The sequence below is a fragment of the Heloderma suspectum genome, chromosome 6, assembly GCF_057233095.1.
Source record: "Heloderma suspectum isolate Gila_16-S chromosome 6, 16-S_ref, whole genome shotgun sequence".
Taxonomy (NCBI): Eukaryota; Metazoa; Chordata; class Lepidosauria; order Squamata; family Helodermatidae; genus Heloderma; species Heloderma suspectum.
In genome coordinates this window covers 103,732,275-103,748,044 of record NC_139463.1, presented here as the reverse complement: position 1 = coordinate 103,748,044, position 15,770 = coordinate 103,732,275, and the positions used below count along the sequence as shown (strand labels likewise).

The 15,770-nt window shown below is 47.0% G+C and overlaps 1 protein-coding gene across 4 annotated transcripts; it reads right to left on the bottom strand.

The window, feature by feature from the left end:
- Positions 1 to 889: 889 nt before the first annotated feature.
- Positions 890 to 12,435, bottom strand: RUSF1 (RUS family member 1). Of its 4 annotated transcripts, none has more exons than XM_084805932.1 (15): positions 12,095 to 12,435; positions 8,709 to 8,872; positions 7,974 to 8,051; positions 7,530 to 7,644; positions 6,536 to 6,581; positions 5,655 to 5,687; positions 5,309 to 5,414; positions 4,939 to 5,040; positions 4,755 to 4,825; positions 3,956 to 4,140; positions 3,363 to 3,420; positions 2,948 to 3,018; positions 2,021 to 2,179; positions 1,802 to 1,879; positions 890 to 1,328 (listed from the first exon to the last, which is right to left on the bottom strand). In XM_084805932.1, exons 2-15 carry the CDS (start codon positions 8,856 to 8,858, stop codon positions 1,234 to 1,236), a joined length of 1,347 nt encoding a protein of 448 aa, XP_084662058.1. In that variant the 5' UTR covers positions 8,859 to 8,872; positions 12,095 to 12,435; the 3' UTR covers positions 890 to 1,233. The 4 variants fall into 4 exon arrangements, with proteins under 4 accessions (XP_084662058.1, XP_084662056.1, XP_084662057.1 ...); XM_084805930.1 differs by having other exon boundaries at positions 12,217 to 12,435; XM_084805931.1 differs by having other exon boundaries at positions 891 to 1,328; positions 11,986 to 12,371.
- Positions 12,436 to 15,770: the final 3,335 nt, after the last annotated feature.

Here is a 15,770-nt window from a genome sequence, read left to right as displayed (position 1 = left end):
AAAATGAACACCCCATGTTTTGAAATATCTAGTGATGGGGGAGAATTCTGTTCAGTTCGCATTTTGTTAATAACCTACCAAATTCACACTCCCCAAATCAATGTGTGAACCGGACCACAGTTATCCATCAGTATCTATACTTCTCAGAATTTTGCAATGAAGTGCATATAATAGGGGAAAGTGTGCAAAAAATGTGTATTAGTGCAAAAATGTGCAAATCAGCATTATATTAAGGAAAATTGCTTGCGAAAAAATGCAGACAATGGGCAGTATCCAATATGGCACTGCCGCTAACCTAAGTGACATTGTGCCAACATAAATGACCTCTAACGCAATGCCAATAGCACTTGCTGGTGTGATGGGCTGCCGCAGAAAGCCTCTTGCACCAGCAAGCGCTATAGTTGTTGTCCTAGAGGTCATTTACACTAGCATAACATAATTTACCTTAGGGGTAGTGTCGTGCTGGATACTGCCCAAAAATGCATATACATTTCAGTGTGGACTTTTCGAGAAGTCATAAACTAATGAAGAGACAGGATCAAACAAACTTAAGATTAAAAATGAGAAACTGAAAATCTACTTAGGCAAATAGAATATCAGGCACTTGTTTCCTTCCCACCCACCCTTTTCTTGTTGCCTTGATTACCATCTTGCCTGATGAAGAGTTCTGGAGAACTTGAAAGCTTGTACACTATTTTGTGATCTTCAGTTGGACTAATAAACATATTGCTTTAAGAGGGATTTTGAAATACTTCTTATGGCCAACATGGCTACCTTTGCTTTTGGTGTAAATTATCTCCTGTCGTGTTTGCAGCACAGTCCTTGGGGATGGACGGTCAGGGGACGGGCATGGCCTGCCTGCTTTATTTGACTAATGCAAGCCAAGAGGAAAACACAGAAGGCAGTTATCAGTAGAGAAATAACACTGATACTTTTTATATAATATTATCCCCCTCCCCACCACCCACAAAGAAAAATGTTACATCAAACTTACATAAAATGTTTATTTTTATGATCTCTCCCACCCAAGCACCCCCAAAATCAGTAGTTATGGGTGGGGGTACACTGACAGCACCTCTCCTCCATTTGGACATTACAGTTGCGCTAATCGCATGTGAGGCAAAGACAGGCCCAGTACCTTCTAGTTAGCGGTGTCACCGTAGCAACTGGGATCTACTCCTTTCTAGGTGTGAATGTTGTATCCTTGGTATCAATGGTAAATGTCTCCCAAAGTCAAAGACTTTTCTTCCCAGCAATAGTCCAATCCACACGCCATTCCTCAGGGCTTAGAAGGTTCCGGTCTGTTACCCATCCAGCTGCTTTCAATCCTTGGAAGAGACAGATGGGTCCAAAAGGGAAAATATAAAGATAAGACATGTGTCTACACTTTTCTGTTCCTACTTTTCTGATGCAGGGTGTAATATAAGCAATTCTAAATGTGTTTTTTTTAATGCATGTCAAAACAGCATTAGAAATCAGAAAAGTCTTTTTTTTCATTTTAAAAGAAAGCAGGCATCTAGTTCTTATGACTGAAGATTAGCTTGAAAACCTGTGGGCAAAGCCTGATAAAAACTCAGAAGCCAGAGACCCCTGTGAAGGTCTTCTAACAGGGGTGATTCCCTACCTTTCCCCATTATCTAGCAGTACAGTAGAATAAAATTTACCAAAACAAGCAACTAAATGCAAACGTATTCAGTTTACACATCTTGATCAAGTAGTGAAATTCAGTTTCCTCGGTGCAGAATTGAGATTAATTTTTTTTTTTTAAGTAAAGGTTGGTGTCTACATCTGCACCACATACCTGTCAGGAATTCGGGAAATATCCTGTCCAACAGCCGATATGTTTCAGAAAGCACAGCACAGTTCTTGTTCTTAGGCTCTGATTGACACACAAAGGAAGGAAATCAGATGCCCGAAACAGAAGACTTGCAATGCGTGTGGCCAACCGCACTGAGCTATGGCTGCGCCCCCAGACTGCCTCACCCTCCCCTTCTTCCAGATTCACTTCCTGGTTCATCACCTTCATGCAGCCTGCACCGCAGATCCAGAGCAGATGGTCTGTCCAAGAAGCGTGTTGCCACATCCCAGTACAGCAGGAACTCCAAGATGAGGGCATGGGTGCAGGCCTGAATCACATCCACACTGCCCGCCTGTTGGTGAAGGAGAATGGAAACAGCCCCTAGGGAGGGAGGGAAGGAGGAAGAGGCCAAGGGACACAGGCTTTGGAGGACCCCGACTTTGGATAACTGTCCAAGCATGACTGCCCCCCCTCCCCCAAGGTATCCAACTCCATTCTTATTCTTTTCTATAACTGTACACCAAGGCAGAAGACAATCAAAATACACACCATTAGAAACATATAAAATAATTAAATATGAAAACAATCAAGTATGGTTAAAAAGTAACTGCAGGATAAAAACATAGGAGGCTGTATCTTAAAAATGCGGGCTGGAAGAGCACTATGTTTGAAGCCCACCTAAAAGAAGCAGGCAATGAGGAGGCTGGGAGCAGCTCACTTAGAAGGCCATCCCTTAGGTATGTTGTGCACCAGCAGGAGACCACAGGGGTTTGCAACACCGTCCACCACTGGGTGTGGGGGCAGCCCACACTTCCCATAATCTATTACATCATTCACATTCTATTTCCTGGTTTTTGCCCTCTATAGGAGTGTGTATTGCATTAAAGAAACAAGCTTCGGTATGATTGGCCTGGACGGATGTCTCACACTGTACTCCTTCATGGCCCAACACTGTCCTGCCTCCTCTTTCCTGCACTGTCAAGCCTATCTTCACAGACATGAGGGATAGAAAGTTGACCAATTCTTTGCGTAGTGCCAAATAGGGTGAAGCCTATCCCCCTCCTTCATGCTCAAAGTGTTGGGAAACTTCCCCCAGTAAGTGCCTTGGTACCCAGACATTTCTTACATGCAACTTTCTCACCTACCTACCTTCCGATCGGTTGAAGAAGATTAAGTAATTTGTAGCATTCCCCTTGAGAGCTTTCTCGAAGTCAGCAACGCTGGTGGGGGTTGAAGGAAAAGATATTAATACCGAAAGTTAAGGAGGTGGGGTGGGAGAGTCAATCTAAATGGCTAACTTTAGGATTCCTCTGGTCCTCCCCCCCCCCACCCACCCATCCGGCCCAGAAGAATATTTTCAGGAGCAAAGGGTATATCTAGAAACATGCCATCAGTAGAATACTAAAAAGTATTTTAGACGTCTCTGAAACGCCTTTCCAGCTGCATTTGCCAAAGGAAGCTAATAATAAAAATTAAAAGACAACTTACAAAAAGATTACATAGATATAGACATGATTTCCTCAACAAGATGGAGGCTAAAGGGCCACCTAAAGGTATTAATCACCTGGAAACTACTGTGTGAAGAGGAACCCCAAGGGTCATCTTCAGCTGCTGATGGATCCCTATGTAGAGAGAGAGACACACACACACTCAGTATTCTATGGGCACAATCCTACACCTGAGTTAGGCCTATTGAAGGGCTTTAGGATTTATTGGAAGCCCTGTCACTCCTGCAGAACGTGAGATGTGCTGCTGCCATGATGGAAACTGCAGAAGAACCGCCCAGGGATGCTGGTGGGATATTGTGCTGGGACAGCTGTTCCGCCGGCAAAGATACGCCATCGGAATGGCTAAAAGAGGGCAAGGATGAGGACAGCACAGAGGAAGGGCACACGCCATCTCCTATGCCACGCTCCCCTTCAATTCATGGCCACATCCTTCCACCTGCATGTAGGAGCTTTATGCTGGCCTCAGACCTGGCGCAAAGAATTTCCCTCCCGCTGACTTCAATGGGAAGCGGGGGGGATGTTAAAGGCCCCCCTCCACGGCAATGATCGCCCCACCCATGTTGTTTAGGATACTGTGTAACTCAGTGCCGAAATGCGGCACGCCAGCACCCGCAGAGGCTTGACTGCGTGAGTGAACGCCTTTTGTTACCTAACACCAGAGGCTCCTGCGGGTTGGTGATAGCGGGGCCAGGCACTTCTGCCCGTTCCAGGAAGTGGTGGAAGACCAGGCGGAGGCGGGCACGGTTGAGGGTCTCCATGCAGACGGCCCGCACTGCCCGGTAGTTGGCGTAGAGATGCAAGACAGTGAAGAGACCATAGAGGGAGTAGGTGAGGCTGCAGGGAAAGGATCAGAGAAAGGCTAGACTGGGGATAGGGAACCTGGGGTCCTCCAGGTGTTGTTGGGCTCCAACTCCCATCATCCCCAGCCAGCATGGCCAATGGCTAGGGATGATGGAAGTTGTGGTCCATCATCATATGGAAGGCCACAGGTTCCCACACCCCGTTCTAGACTCACCAGACTCCCTCTTCTCCCTCCCCGGTGTTACATTCTTTTTATCCTTTCAAGCCAGTGATATTGAACTCCTTTCAGCCCAAGGGTCAAATTCCATTTCTATGAAACCTCTGGAGGCCACATTCCAGTGGTGGGCAAGGCCAAAGGCCAAAGGGGTGAGGCCCAGATTACCAGCATATTGTAGCTTAAAGCTCTCACTGCCAATAACTAAGCCTTAGGAGAGGCATTTCAGCCACTTAGAATGGGGGGAAACTGCAGAAAAGCTGGGAAACCACCAAACAATTGGAGGTTGGGGGAAAGGGGGTGGCCATCTGGGGAATCCCAGAGGACCAGATTTGTCCCTCAAGCCTGCAGTTCTGCACCCCTGACGTAAATCCTGCCTCTTCCGCAACCCACCTGCCCACTACGTAGAGAAAGATGGCAGTACTTCACTCACTAGAGACTGTCAGCTACAAGAGGGATGAGAAGAAGACTGAACAGCAGGCCAGCCAAGTTCACCAGTGTCTCCTAGACAAAGAGAGGAAGTCAGGGGAGAGCAAATGGTGGGGCCCCAGTCTTTCATGGCCCCTTATCCAGCAGTGCTAAGGACTGGCTAGTTCGTGCCTGAACTACGCTCTCACCTGGCTTCCATCTTTGGCTGAAACATCCGCCATGTTGTCTCGCCGGGCCTGGTGCATGGTCAGGGCCGCCCGGGTGGCACCTCCAGCGACTCCCACAATGCACTGAAGCACAGAGAGAACAGTGTGGAGAAGAGGAAGAGGAGCAGAAGGGAAGCTTTGCAAGCCACATGCAGAGACAGCTGTGTGGATCCTCACAGCATCCATGAGCCACCAGGAAGTAGAATGAAAACTGCCAAGCTCTTTCCCAGTATTCCCAATACTGGCTCCCCATTTATATCCTCCAACTCCCAGTTCCTCCCCTATTGCCAGTCACAGTGACCCCCCCACCAAGCCAAGTCCCACCCCCTGTGCGAACCTCCTTCCTTTATACCTTGAAGAAGCCACTGATACACACAATGAGAGTGAAGCATGCTGGGAATGCTGGAGCCAGGATCTCCATCAAGATGGCCACGTCATTGAGTACATCTGCAAAAAGCCTAAGCAGGGTGGTGGGGGGGAGGGGGTTAAAAGGTCAACCATCTAGGGTCAAAGGGCAAACAAGGGCCAAGGGGGTACCCACCACGTGTACCTCTGGGTATAATGCCCATTTCCTCAGTGAGCGTGCCAGTTGGCAGTAATGTACTGAATTTGTACCTAACATTGGACATGGAACAAAAAGTGTCAGGAAACCTATAACTTCGGGTCAAAAAATGAAGGAAGGGCACGTCCCTCTTTACCTCCATTGCTTAGCATCACAGTCCAGTTTGCTCCTGGAAAAAGAAAAAAAGGGAGGGGATGCAATATGCCTTAAAGATCAAACTCAGAAAAAGAGCCAGCGTGGTTAGTGTTGGCTTAAGACTAGGGGAGACCCAGGTTCAAATCCCCACTCAGCTACAAAGCTCACTGGGTGGGGGTGGGCCAGTCAATCTCTCTCAGCCTAGATTACCTCACAGGGTTGTTGTGAGGGCCAAATTGGTGGGCAGAGAACCACGTATGCTACTTTGAGCTCCTTGGAGGAAAGTGGGATATTTATAGCAAAAGAGGATGCATATTTGTCTGTCCATCAGTGCCATAGTCCAAGACCATGAAGCCTAGACACCTGAAACTTGGCATGCATACTAAGGGGACCCTAAGGGTGTGTACTTCTGAATTATTTTGTTTCTAAAGCACATTTATTTTACTTAATTCAAATGTGTCTGTGCGGTTGGAGCCTGCAGTAACACCTTCAGTCAGTAGGGGCAGACTTCCTTAACCAGCACATAGCTTCACAGTCCATACAGTTTGAAGCCAGGGGAGATTAGTAGGCCGAGGGACAGAGCTATACATTCTCCCTCAGGCGAATGGAATGGAAGGACCCTCTCTGAGGGGACTATAGCACGATGGCTGGGGCTGTGCCTAAGGGTGCCAGCAAACATGGCTTCACTCAGATGGGGTGGGCACAATGTGCCCAACTGTGACAGCTGTGTAAGTCTGCTTGCAGCCTTCGCTGTATCAATCTTTGATATGGGTGCAAAGCTGGGTCTGTTTGCTAGTAAATAAAATGGAAGTATACACAGTCCCATGCAAATGTATTTCCCCGGTCCAATGACACCAATGTGGGTAGGGAAGCAGGACTCACCCCTTGCTCCAGGCAAAGAGAATTCGGCCCAGCATTCCTGCCCCATCTGTAACAGAAGGGATGGGACACGCACATGAACATCCCTAAAGAGGCAACTGGCCCACATGAGGAGCGTTTGCAGGGGGGTTGAACAAGCAATGAACGAGCTTTTAAGCAGCGGGGCAGGGGAGACATTACAGGCTGGCAAGATAGAACAGAGAAGTGAGTGGTGGGTTTGAAGAACTAGAAACAGAGCACAGTGTCGAGCGGGCCATCTTCACTTGAGTGGTTCTGGGTTCAAAGAAAAGATGGGGCAGATTTGGAAAAGGGTATCCGAGGGACCCATACAACAGGTCTTTCGAGACAGCCATGTTGTTTTGGCCTGTGCAAACTCAGTTAATGTTTGAAGGAATGACATGAGCTGGGAACCTGCAACCGGACTGGGTGCATACGTTTGAAGGTTCATCTGCCACACCAAGTGGTGGAAAAGAACTGCCCTGGGGATGAGCAATGCAACTTTTTTGTGGATTCAGGTTCAAGGAAGCAGCATGGAAGATGTATTAAGTCAGCCTTCTCCCACCTGGTGCCCTCCAGATGTGTTGGACTGCAAGACCCATGATTCCCAGCCAGCATGGCCATTGGCCATGCTGGCTGGGAATCAGGGAAGTTGCAGTCCAACACATCTGGAGGGCACCAGGTGGGGGAAAATCATATTAAGCTATGAACCCTGAAGGCCTTATGTGGGGAGTTAGTACTGGCAGGCCAAAATAGAATTCTTGAGGGGCGTTTCAGGCTACAAAGTGCTTGGAGGGGGAGGAAATATAACTGGGTTATGGCTGGGGGAGTAACAGGTGAGGCGGTCTGAAGCTGTGAATTATTAAGAGGCAATAAAAAGGTTGTTTGTGGGGCCTGGAATTTAAAGTGTGAGTTTCAAACAGGCAACCCAAGATATTTTAACCAGGAGAAGAGAAGAGCTGGAGAAAGGCACAGAGGATAAACTGAGGGCAGCTCCCACCTTTCAGTATCCAAGTGACAGTGGCGGCCATAACTGTCGAAGTCTCGTCCCCGACTCCCACCCCCTTCAGCACAGCCTGGGTGGCCAGTGTCCCTGTGATGCTACTAGCAAAGGCCTGAGGTTTGGGGGAGAGAGAGAGGCGGAGGAACAGTTAGGGCAGAACCGGTAACGCATTTGCACCAATTCCCCACCTTCTTGTGGTCTCCTCATGATCCTCAATCCTCTATTCCACATCAATCACATACAGGCCCATCCAAGGCAAAGCCCTCCTTAAAACAAAAAACGCTTTCCATGCACCCAAGCTTCCTTTTTTCAGCCTCAGAAAATATGGGAGGAGGAGGAGGAGGAGGAGGAGGAGGAGGAGGAGGAGGAGGAGGGTGTTAGCTCCCAACCATCCCTTTTAGAGGAGGAGCCCCACCCCAGGACAGACAGTCAGCCCCTCACCTGGACCGTGTCCCAAATCTGGTAAGCAAGGTAGTCCGGACTCACGCTTTCAGGATAACCCTGAGGTAGAAAGACTGACTGTGGAACAGAGAAAGTGTAAGATGTAGCATAAGTGTGCTCCTCCCTTTTGCCTCTGTTGTCCTGCCCCCATCTTGCCCATGACTCCGCCCCATTTTAGCCATTCCGCTGGTGGAACAGTGACGCAGGTGGGACATTCCATCAGCATATCTGTCATGGCGGCAGTGTATCTCGCATCCCGCTGGCATAGCGGGCTCCTGAAAAATCCTAAAGCCCCTCAGCCGGTGGGAATCAGTGCAGGAGGGCACCTTAACTGAGAAGTATCAATCTTTTAACAATATAAATAGCAATTATACATGTGCTTATTGTTTTAATGAATTCTGTATACCACCTTGGAATTTATTAATGAAGAGGAGTAGATAAATATTTTAAATCAAGGGTGCACAAGCCCAGGTGGGGTTTGATTAGTGGGTGCACAAACCACTAATCATTTGGTAGTTTCCTGACCTTTGTGCAGTTTTCCCCCTTTCTAAAAGGTGGAAATGCCTCTCCTAAGGTGTCTCCTGAAAGCTTCACTGAAATGGAATTCAGCCCTTGGGCCAAAACAGGTTCTGCACCTGGTATGTATGTATGTATGTATGTATGTATGTATAAATAAATAAATAACCAACCAACCAACCAACCTCAGGTGCCGTTTCAAAAATCAAGTTTACTCACCATGAAGATATCTTGAACTGAACGGTATCCCTGACCTTCAGGTCTATCTGGGACGCAGCTCAGCCTCCCATCAGGCAAGGGTTGATAGCACTGAGCATTGCGAGAGCCATAACTTTCCGTGCAAAGCACTTGCCCTCCAAGATCAGTCATGCTTGAAGTAGAACCTGAATTTGTAAAGACACAGAATTAACCAATTGTTGACTTGGAAAAACAGTGAACCTGACTTACTGGGATCACAGCCATTCATGGATTTCCAAGACTGTGCTTTTCAAATTCCCTTCCCTTGGGGAACCCATTCATTCATTATGCCATCTACCATGGAACCCTCATGCACTGCCGGGGATTCTGGGGGTCACCTTAAGGAGCACACTCAGTTCATAGAGTGACAGCTAAGCTCAACTGTAGAGACAGAAAACCTGAAGTGTCTGGCACCACTGCAGTCCTTATTGGCACTCCTGGTTTAAAACTGCCATAAAACTGGCACTCTAAAACCACTCCAACCACTTTACAAAGAATATAGGTTTTTCAACACAGATGCCACGAAAACAGATGACATCACATCACTCTGCTGCCATAAAAAATCATGGCCAACGGCAACTTTCAGCTTTTACCAGAAGTTCAAGAAACATATCACTCTACACATTTTTTTCTACCTCTAAAAGCAGTGCAGAGTGTGTAGCTGACATGGGCTGAGAGAATCTACCCTAGGACTTGCCCCACAATCGTCTGCAGCATGCAGGGGATTCTGGGGTAAAACGGAGAGGACCATGTAAACTGCCTTGAGTTCCTTGCAAGAGGAAAAAGGGCGGGATATAAATGTAATAACAACAATGCTCCAGCTGACACTGGGCAGACGGACTTCTTGGAACTACTGCTCCATGCAAACTGAGAGCAACCCTTAAAATGCTTGGAAGAAAAGACAGTAATAGCTTCTTGTTGAACCACTCCAGAATTCTGTAGAGCAGTTTGAGAATAACTTCAGAGCACAGCCTGTCTTAATTTCTGATTACATGGGACCAGGAAATTCTAAGCAACTCTGGTGAAAGCGGCTTTTAAACACCCTCCCCCCATACAGCTGCTGGACGGATGTTGAAAAGTCCAGATTATAAATGTCTAGCTTGTGGACAGAACGATGTTTCCCAAGACTCCCTCCATGGCAGAAATCCTCACTGAAACCAGCTTAAGATTCAACGTAGCTCAAGATTCAGTCTGAGCCAGCCTTCTGCAATGGAGTGTCCTCCGGATGATTTGGACTACAATGTCCATCAGCACCAGCCAGCACGGCCAATGGTCAGCTACAATGGAGCTGTAGTCCAAAACATCTGGAGGGTACCTAGGCTGGAAAAAGCTGATGAGCTATGCACAACCCAACACATGTAAATCACAATACTCCTGTACAGCAGGAGTATTGAACCACAGGCACAATCCATCCCTCTGCCGTTCCCTAGGTGGCCAAAGCCCCTTCTGCTGGGGCCACACTCTTTCCCCCAATCATTTCCCAGCTTTTGCATGGTGTTTTCCCATTCTAAAGAAGTTGAAATGCCTCCCTTAAACCTTAGTTACTGGCAATAAGGGCATTAAGCTAAAACATGCTGGTATTTTTTGTTATTTTGGCCCACCCCTTTTGCCCCAGCCACCACTGGAATGCCCCCCCCCCAAAGGATCCCTGAAACTGAATTTGGCCCTCAGGCTGAAAGAGGTTCAACACGCCTAGTGAACAGGCTAAGTGCTTACACATATCACACACATGGACTACCCTGCAGCAGTTTTATGCAAAAGCTTTCACAGATGCCCAGCGCAGCCCAACACACACACACACACACACACACACACACGCAGTGAACCTGCATATCCCTGGCTTGAAGAGGTGTTCTGTGCAACTTAAAACCTTGTCACTTTACCAACAAACTTGATCCACCCAAACGTCCCAAGGTGAACAATTTCAGATCCTAGCTGTTTACACAAAATGGCCCATTCAGAAGATTGTGCACATCCTCTGCCCCAGGGGTGGGCATATTGTTTTGGACTTCAGATGTTTTGGACTTCAACTCTCAGGAGGCCCTGCCAGCATGGTCAATTGTCAGGAATGAAGTCCAAAACATCTGAAGATCAACCGTCTGCCCACCCCTGCTCTACACAGCCATGCAACCAGAGAGATCATACATCAGCTATTCAGCACAGATGGACAGATGCCCTTCCTAGAGTGGCCAGATGAAAAAGAGTACAGGGCTGGGATTTCAGCAGGTGTAGCTTGCAAGCTACATCTGCTGAAACCCCGTTCCTACACAATTATTAAAGGTGCAGGAGCCCCATCTGCTTTTGCATCTGGCCACCCTAGTCAACCTTCTGATCATGGATGTTCCCTGCATAAGATCAAACTGCACTAATGCACAGCTGATGCATCCAAAGGCAGATTTTTCCAGCATCACTTGTTGACGGCAAGCCTCACACAGGCACAAGCTTTCCCATGAGTCCTCACGCAATGCTGGTGGCCTTCCCAATCTCAGGAATTCCTGCAGGGGCTTAGCATGATACTATTACCCTTAGTTCAGCATGTGTCTTTGCAAACCAGCAATTCAGCTTCCAGTTCTATTTGCCAAGTGGCAGATCTCTACTGGTTTCACTTTGGTGAGTTTAAGGCTGCAGAGAATGCTGGGAAAGAGTGGCAATGGACCATGGGGGCTGTAGTCTGGTTGTTGGAGTTTCTGTTCCTAACTATTGTCTTGTACCTCCTCCTCTATTATACATCCTTCATTTGAGGGGAGGGGGAGAACAAATCCCCGACGGGTGACCATGTTGTGTCTGTTGCAGCAAAAAGAACCAAGAATGCTATGGCACCTTAAAGACTAAGAAATTTATTATGGCATAAGATTTTGTGAACTACAGTTCACATCATCAAATGCATGCAGACAGCATATGTACAAGCTTCTACTATAATACATTTTATTCTCGAAAGGTGCCACAAGGTTCTTTGGTGGTTTCAAAACAAATGTGATTTTGTGAGAACACACACATTAACCCCGTCTTCTCTAATTTAGTGGGACCCCCCACACCCATATTTCCAGCCTTGAGAGCTATATTTCTTGAAACATTGAGAGTATAAACATTAAATGCTGCAACCCTGTATCCACTTATCCGGGAGTAAGCCCCACTGAATTAAACGATGTTTACTTCTGAGTCGACATGTATAGGATCGCACTGTTAAATACATACAAGTATACTGTTTTACAGCATGGAAATACAGCGATAGGAAAAGTTTCACAGAATGAATTTCTACCTGTCGTGCAGCGGCTAAAAGCACAGGAGCCCTGCCAGAGAGGAAAAAGCAGCAACCTTCACCTCCCCCGCAAAAATGTATATATTGGGGATTGGAACTGTTCGCTCACCAACTAATTCCGGTTCTTTTCTGTGTGACTTTTAGTTGAAAAAAAAAAAACGGGGGGAGGGACATCCAGACAGGGAAAAACATCCGCCGAATGAAATACACAGCCACGTCCTCAAGCCTCACCAGAACATGGCTCTGAAAGCGTTTCCAGTTGGCGCCGCAGTAAATCATCGGTTTTTTTGCTTCTTCCCACATTAGGGACGGGGGACGGGACGGTCGAGTTGCAAGCCGGGCACATTTCACTATAGTCTTCCTGTCTCACAGAACTCTAGGAAATGTAGTCCGTCCTCTATTCCCCTATTATTATGGGTACGTCTGTAGGGGGAAGTGAAAGTTGCCCCAGAAGTGAACGGGCTCTCGAGGGGTGGGTGCGAATTCAGCTGCAGCCTCATAGATCTGAATATATAGATGGGGTTGGAGATCAGCATGGGGATGGGAGAGGGGGAACCCCTAAAAAAAAAAAAAAATGTGCGGGTTACGCCTCCTGCTACACCTGTGTGGCAAAGAAAATCGATGCCACCTTTGTAGTTATTTTTATTTAAAATGTTTGTACGGCATCCTCTCAAGTCATCACCAAAAGAAGCAAAAGGACAAGAGAACAGATTTGCATAAAATTTGGATATGCTGATTTATATGGAGATGCAAATTTAGAAATAATTACTATAATTTAAATAGAAACAGTTGTTGTTGTTGTTCAGTCGTTCAGTCATGTCTGACTCTTCGTGACCCCATGGACCACAGCACGCCAGGCCTTCCTGTCCTGCGCTCTCTCCCGGAGCGTGCTCAAGTTCATATTCATTGCATCCGTGATGCTATCTAGCCATCTCATCCTCTGCCGTCCCCTTCTCCTTTTGCCTTCAGTCTTTCCCAGCATCAGGGTCTTTTCCAGGGAGTTTTCTCTTCGCATTAGGTGGCCAAAATATTGGAGCTTCAGCTTCATTATCTGTCCTTCCAATGAGCACTCAGGGTTGATTTCCTTTAGGATGGACTGATTTGACCTCCTTGCAGTCCAGGGGACTCGTAAGAGTCTTCTCCAGCACCACAGTTCGAAAGCATCAATTCTTCGGTGCTCAGCCTTCCTTATAGTCCAGCTCTCACAGCCATACATTACTACTGGGAAAACCATAGCTTTGATTAGACGGACCTTTGTCGGCAAGGTGATGTCTCTGCTTCTTACTATGCTGTCTAGGTTGGCCATAGCTTTCCTCCCAAGGAGCAAGCGTCTTTTAATTTCATGGCTACAGTCACCGTCTGCGGTGATCTTGGAGCCCAAGAAAGTAAAATCTGTCACGGCTTCCATTTCTTCCCCTTCTATATGCCAGGAAGTGATGGGGCCAGATGCCATGAACTTCGTTTTTTTAATGTTGAGTTTCAAACCAGCTTTTGCACTCTCCTCTTTCACCCTCAACAAGAGGCTCTTGAGATCCTCTTCGCTTTCTGCCATTAGGGTGGTATCGTCTGCATATCGGAGGCTGTTGATAATTCTCCCAGCAATCTTAATTCCGACCTCTGATTCATCCAACCCGGCATTTCTCATGATGTACTCTGCATATAAGTTAAATAAGCAGGGTGACAATATGCAGCCTTGTCGTACTCCTTTCCCAATTTTGAACCAATCGGTTGTTCCATGTCTGGTTCTTACTGTTGCTTCTTGACCCTCGTACAGGTTTCTCAGGAGACAGGTAAGGTGGTCTGGTACTCCCATCACTTTAAGAATTTGCCACAGTTTGTTGTGATCCACACAATCAAAGGCTTTAGCGTAGTCAATGAAGCAGAAAAAGACGTTTTTCTGGAATTCTCTTGCTTTCTCCATGATCCAGCGAACGTTGGCGATTTGATCTCTAGTTCCTCTGCCTCTTCGAAACCCAGCTTGTACTTCCGGTAGTTCTTGGTTCGCATACTGATGAAGCCTAGCTTGTAGGATTTTGAGCATCACCTTGCTGGCATGTGAAATGAGCGCAATTGTGCGGTAGTTTGAACACTCTTTGGCGTTGCCCTTCTTTGGAATTGGAATGTAAACTGACCTTTTCCAGTCTTGCGGCCACTGTTGAGTGTTCCAGATTTGTTGGCATATTGAATGCAGCACTTTAACAGCATCATCTTTTAGGATTTTAAATAGCTCGGCTGGAATACTGTCATCTCCGCTAGCTTTGTTGTTACTAATGCTTCCTAAGGCCCACTTGACTTCACTCTAGAGGATGTCCGGCTCAAGTTCAGTGACCGCACTATCATGGCTATCAGGGACATTCAGATCTTTCCTGTATAGTTCTTCTGTGTATTCTTGCCACCTCTTCTTAATCTCATCTGCTTCTGTTAGGTCCCTGCCTTCTTTGTCCTTCATCATGCCCGTCTTTGCACAAAACGTTCCCTTGAGATCTCCAGTTTTCTTGAAGAGATCTCTAGTCTTTCCCATTCTGTTGTTTTCCTCGATTTCTTTGCATTGTTCATTTAAGAAGGCCTTCTTGTCTCTCCTTGCTATTCTCTGGAACTCTGCATTCAGTTGGGTATATCTTCCCCTTTCTCCCTTGCTTTTCGCTTCCCTTCTTTCGTGAGCTACTTGTAAAGCCTCATCAGGCAGCCACTTTGCTTTCTGGCATTTCTTTTTCTTTGGGATGGATTTCGTTGCTGCCTCCTGAACAATGTTACGGACCTCCGTCCATAGTTCCTCAGGCACTCTGTCTATCAGGTCTAATCCCTGAAATCTATTCCTCACCTCCACTGTATATTCATCAGGGATATGATTTAGGTCATACCTGAACGGTTTAGTGGTTTCCCCGATGTTCTTCAATTTAAGCCGAAATTTTGCAAGAAGCAGCTCAGTACATCGCTCCCAAGTTGGGAAAACCTGCGACCAGGTGACCTGTATGCCTGCTCAGTCTGTTGTCCAGGTACTAACTGTTGATGGGCAACTTCAGCCCCCACCCCCTTTCTTGGGGTTCTGTATTTTGAAACTGGACTTTGACCAGACAGCCCTTCAGCTGACACTTCTGAATAGGGGACTATCTCCGATAGCCCCTCCAATACAGGACTGTCCTCTGTAAAATAGGACACCTGGCCACCCCACTATACCTTGCACGGATTAATCTTGAGCATAGCGCATCTCCTATAGCTTAGCTGAGCTGCAGCTTCCGGGGGTCAGCCAGGAAGGGTTGACAGTGGCAAGAAATGGGTCCCACTAAGAACTGTCCTCCCACTGGACTAGGATGGTAAGCCAATTCTAAAATTGCATGCTGGCCATCCTAGCTTATCAGCATTATCCACATGTACATGCATAACCCTATCCATACTGTCCTGGGAGTAAGCTCCATTGCAGATAGTGAGACTTGATTCTGAGTAAATCCACATAGGAATGTGCTGTAAAGCTCCTTTGCCTAATGGCCAAGTATGGCTGCCACTGGTGCCTTTCTGGCAGACTGGAGCATTTTCTTCTTTTAGAATTGCTGCTGTTTTTTGAGTTCAAGGCTGCACCACAGATCACCGCTACTGCCTACGAAAAACGACGTGCCCAAGTAATCCTGGAAGGAGGGCTGGAGATTAACATTTTGTTGCCATCTTTCTGGCTCTGCTCCTCCATCTTTAATCCAGTAGACCAGCACACCAGAATTTAGCAGGTGAACCTTCCTTGCCAAGTATCATTTCCAAGCCATCCAAAAAGCTTCACCTGCTAAATGTCTGTG

Bases quoted from the DNA above. Each gene is read 5' to 3' on its own strand.
- RUSF1 (XM_084805930.1), bottom strand. From the start codon at position 12,331: ATGTGCCCGGCTTGCAACTCGACCGTCCCGTCCCCCGTCCCTAATGTG. The intron at 8,873-12,216 runs GTGAGGCTTGAG...TTACAAATTCAG, and splicing joins GCTTTCAGAGCCATGTTCTG to GTTCTACTTCAAGCATGACT. The intron at 8,052-8,708 runs GTGAGTAAACTT...TCTGTTCCACAG, and splicing joins CAGTTCAAGATATCTTCATG to TCAGTCTTTCTACCTCAGGG.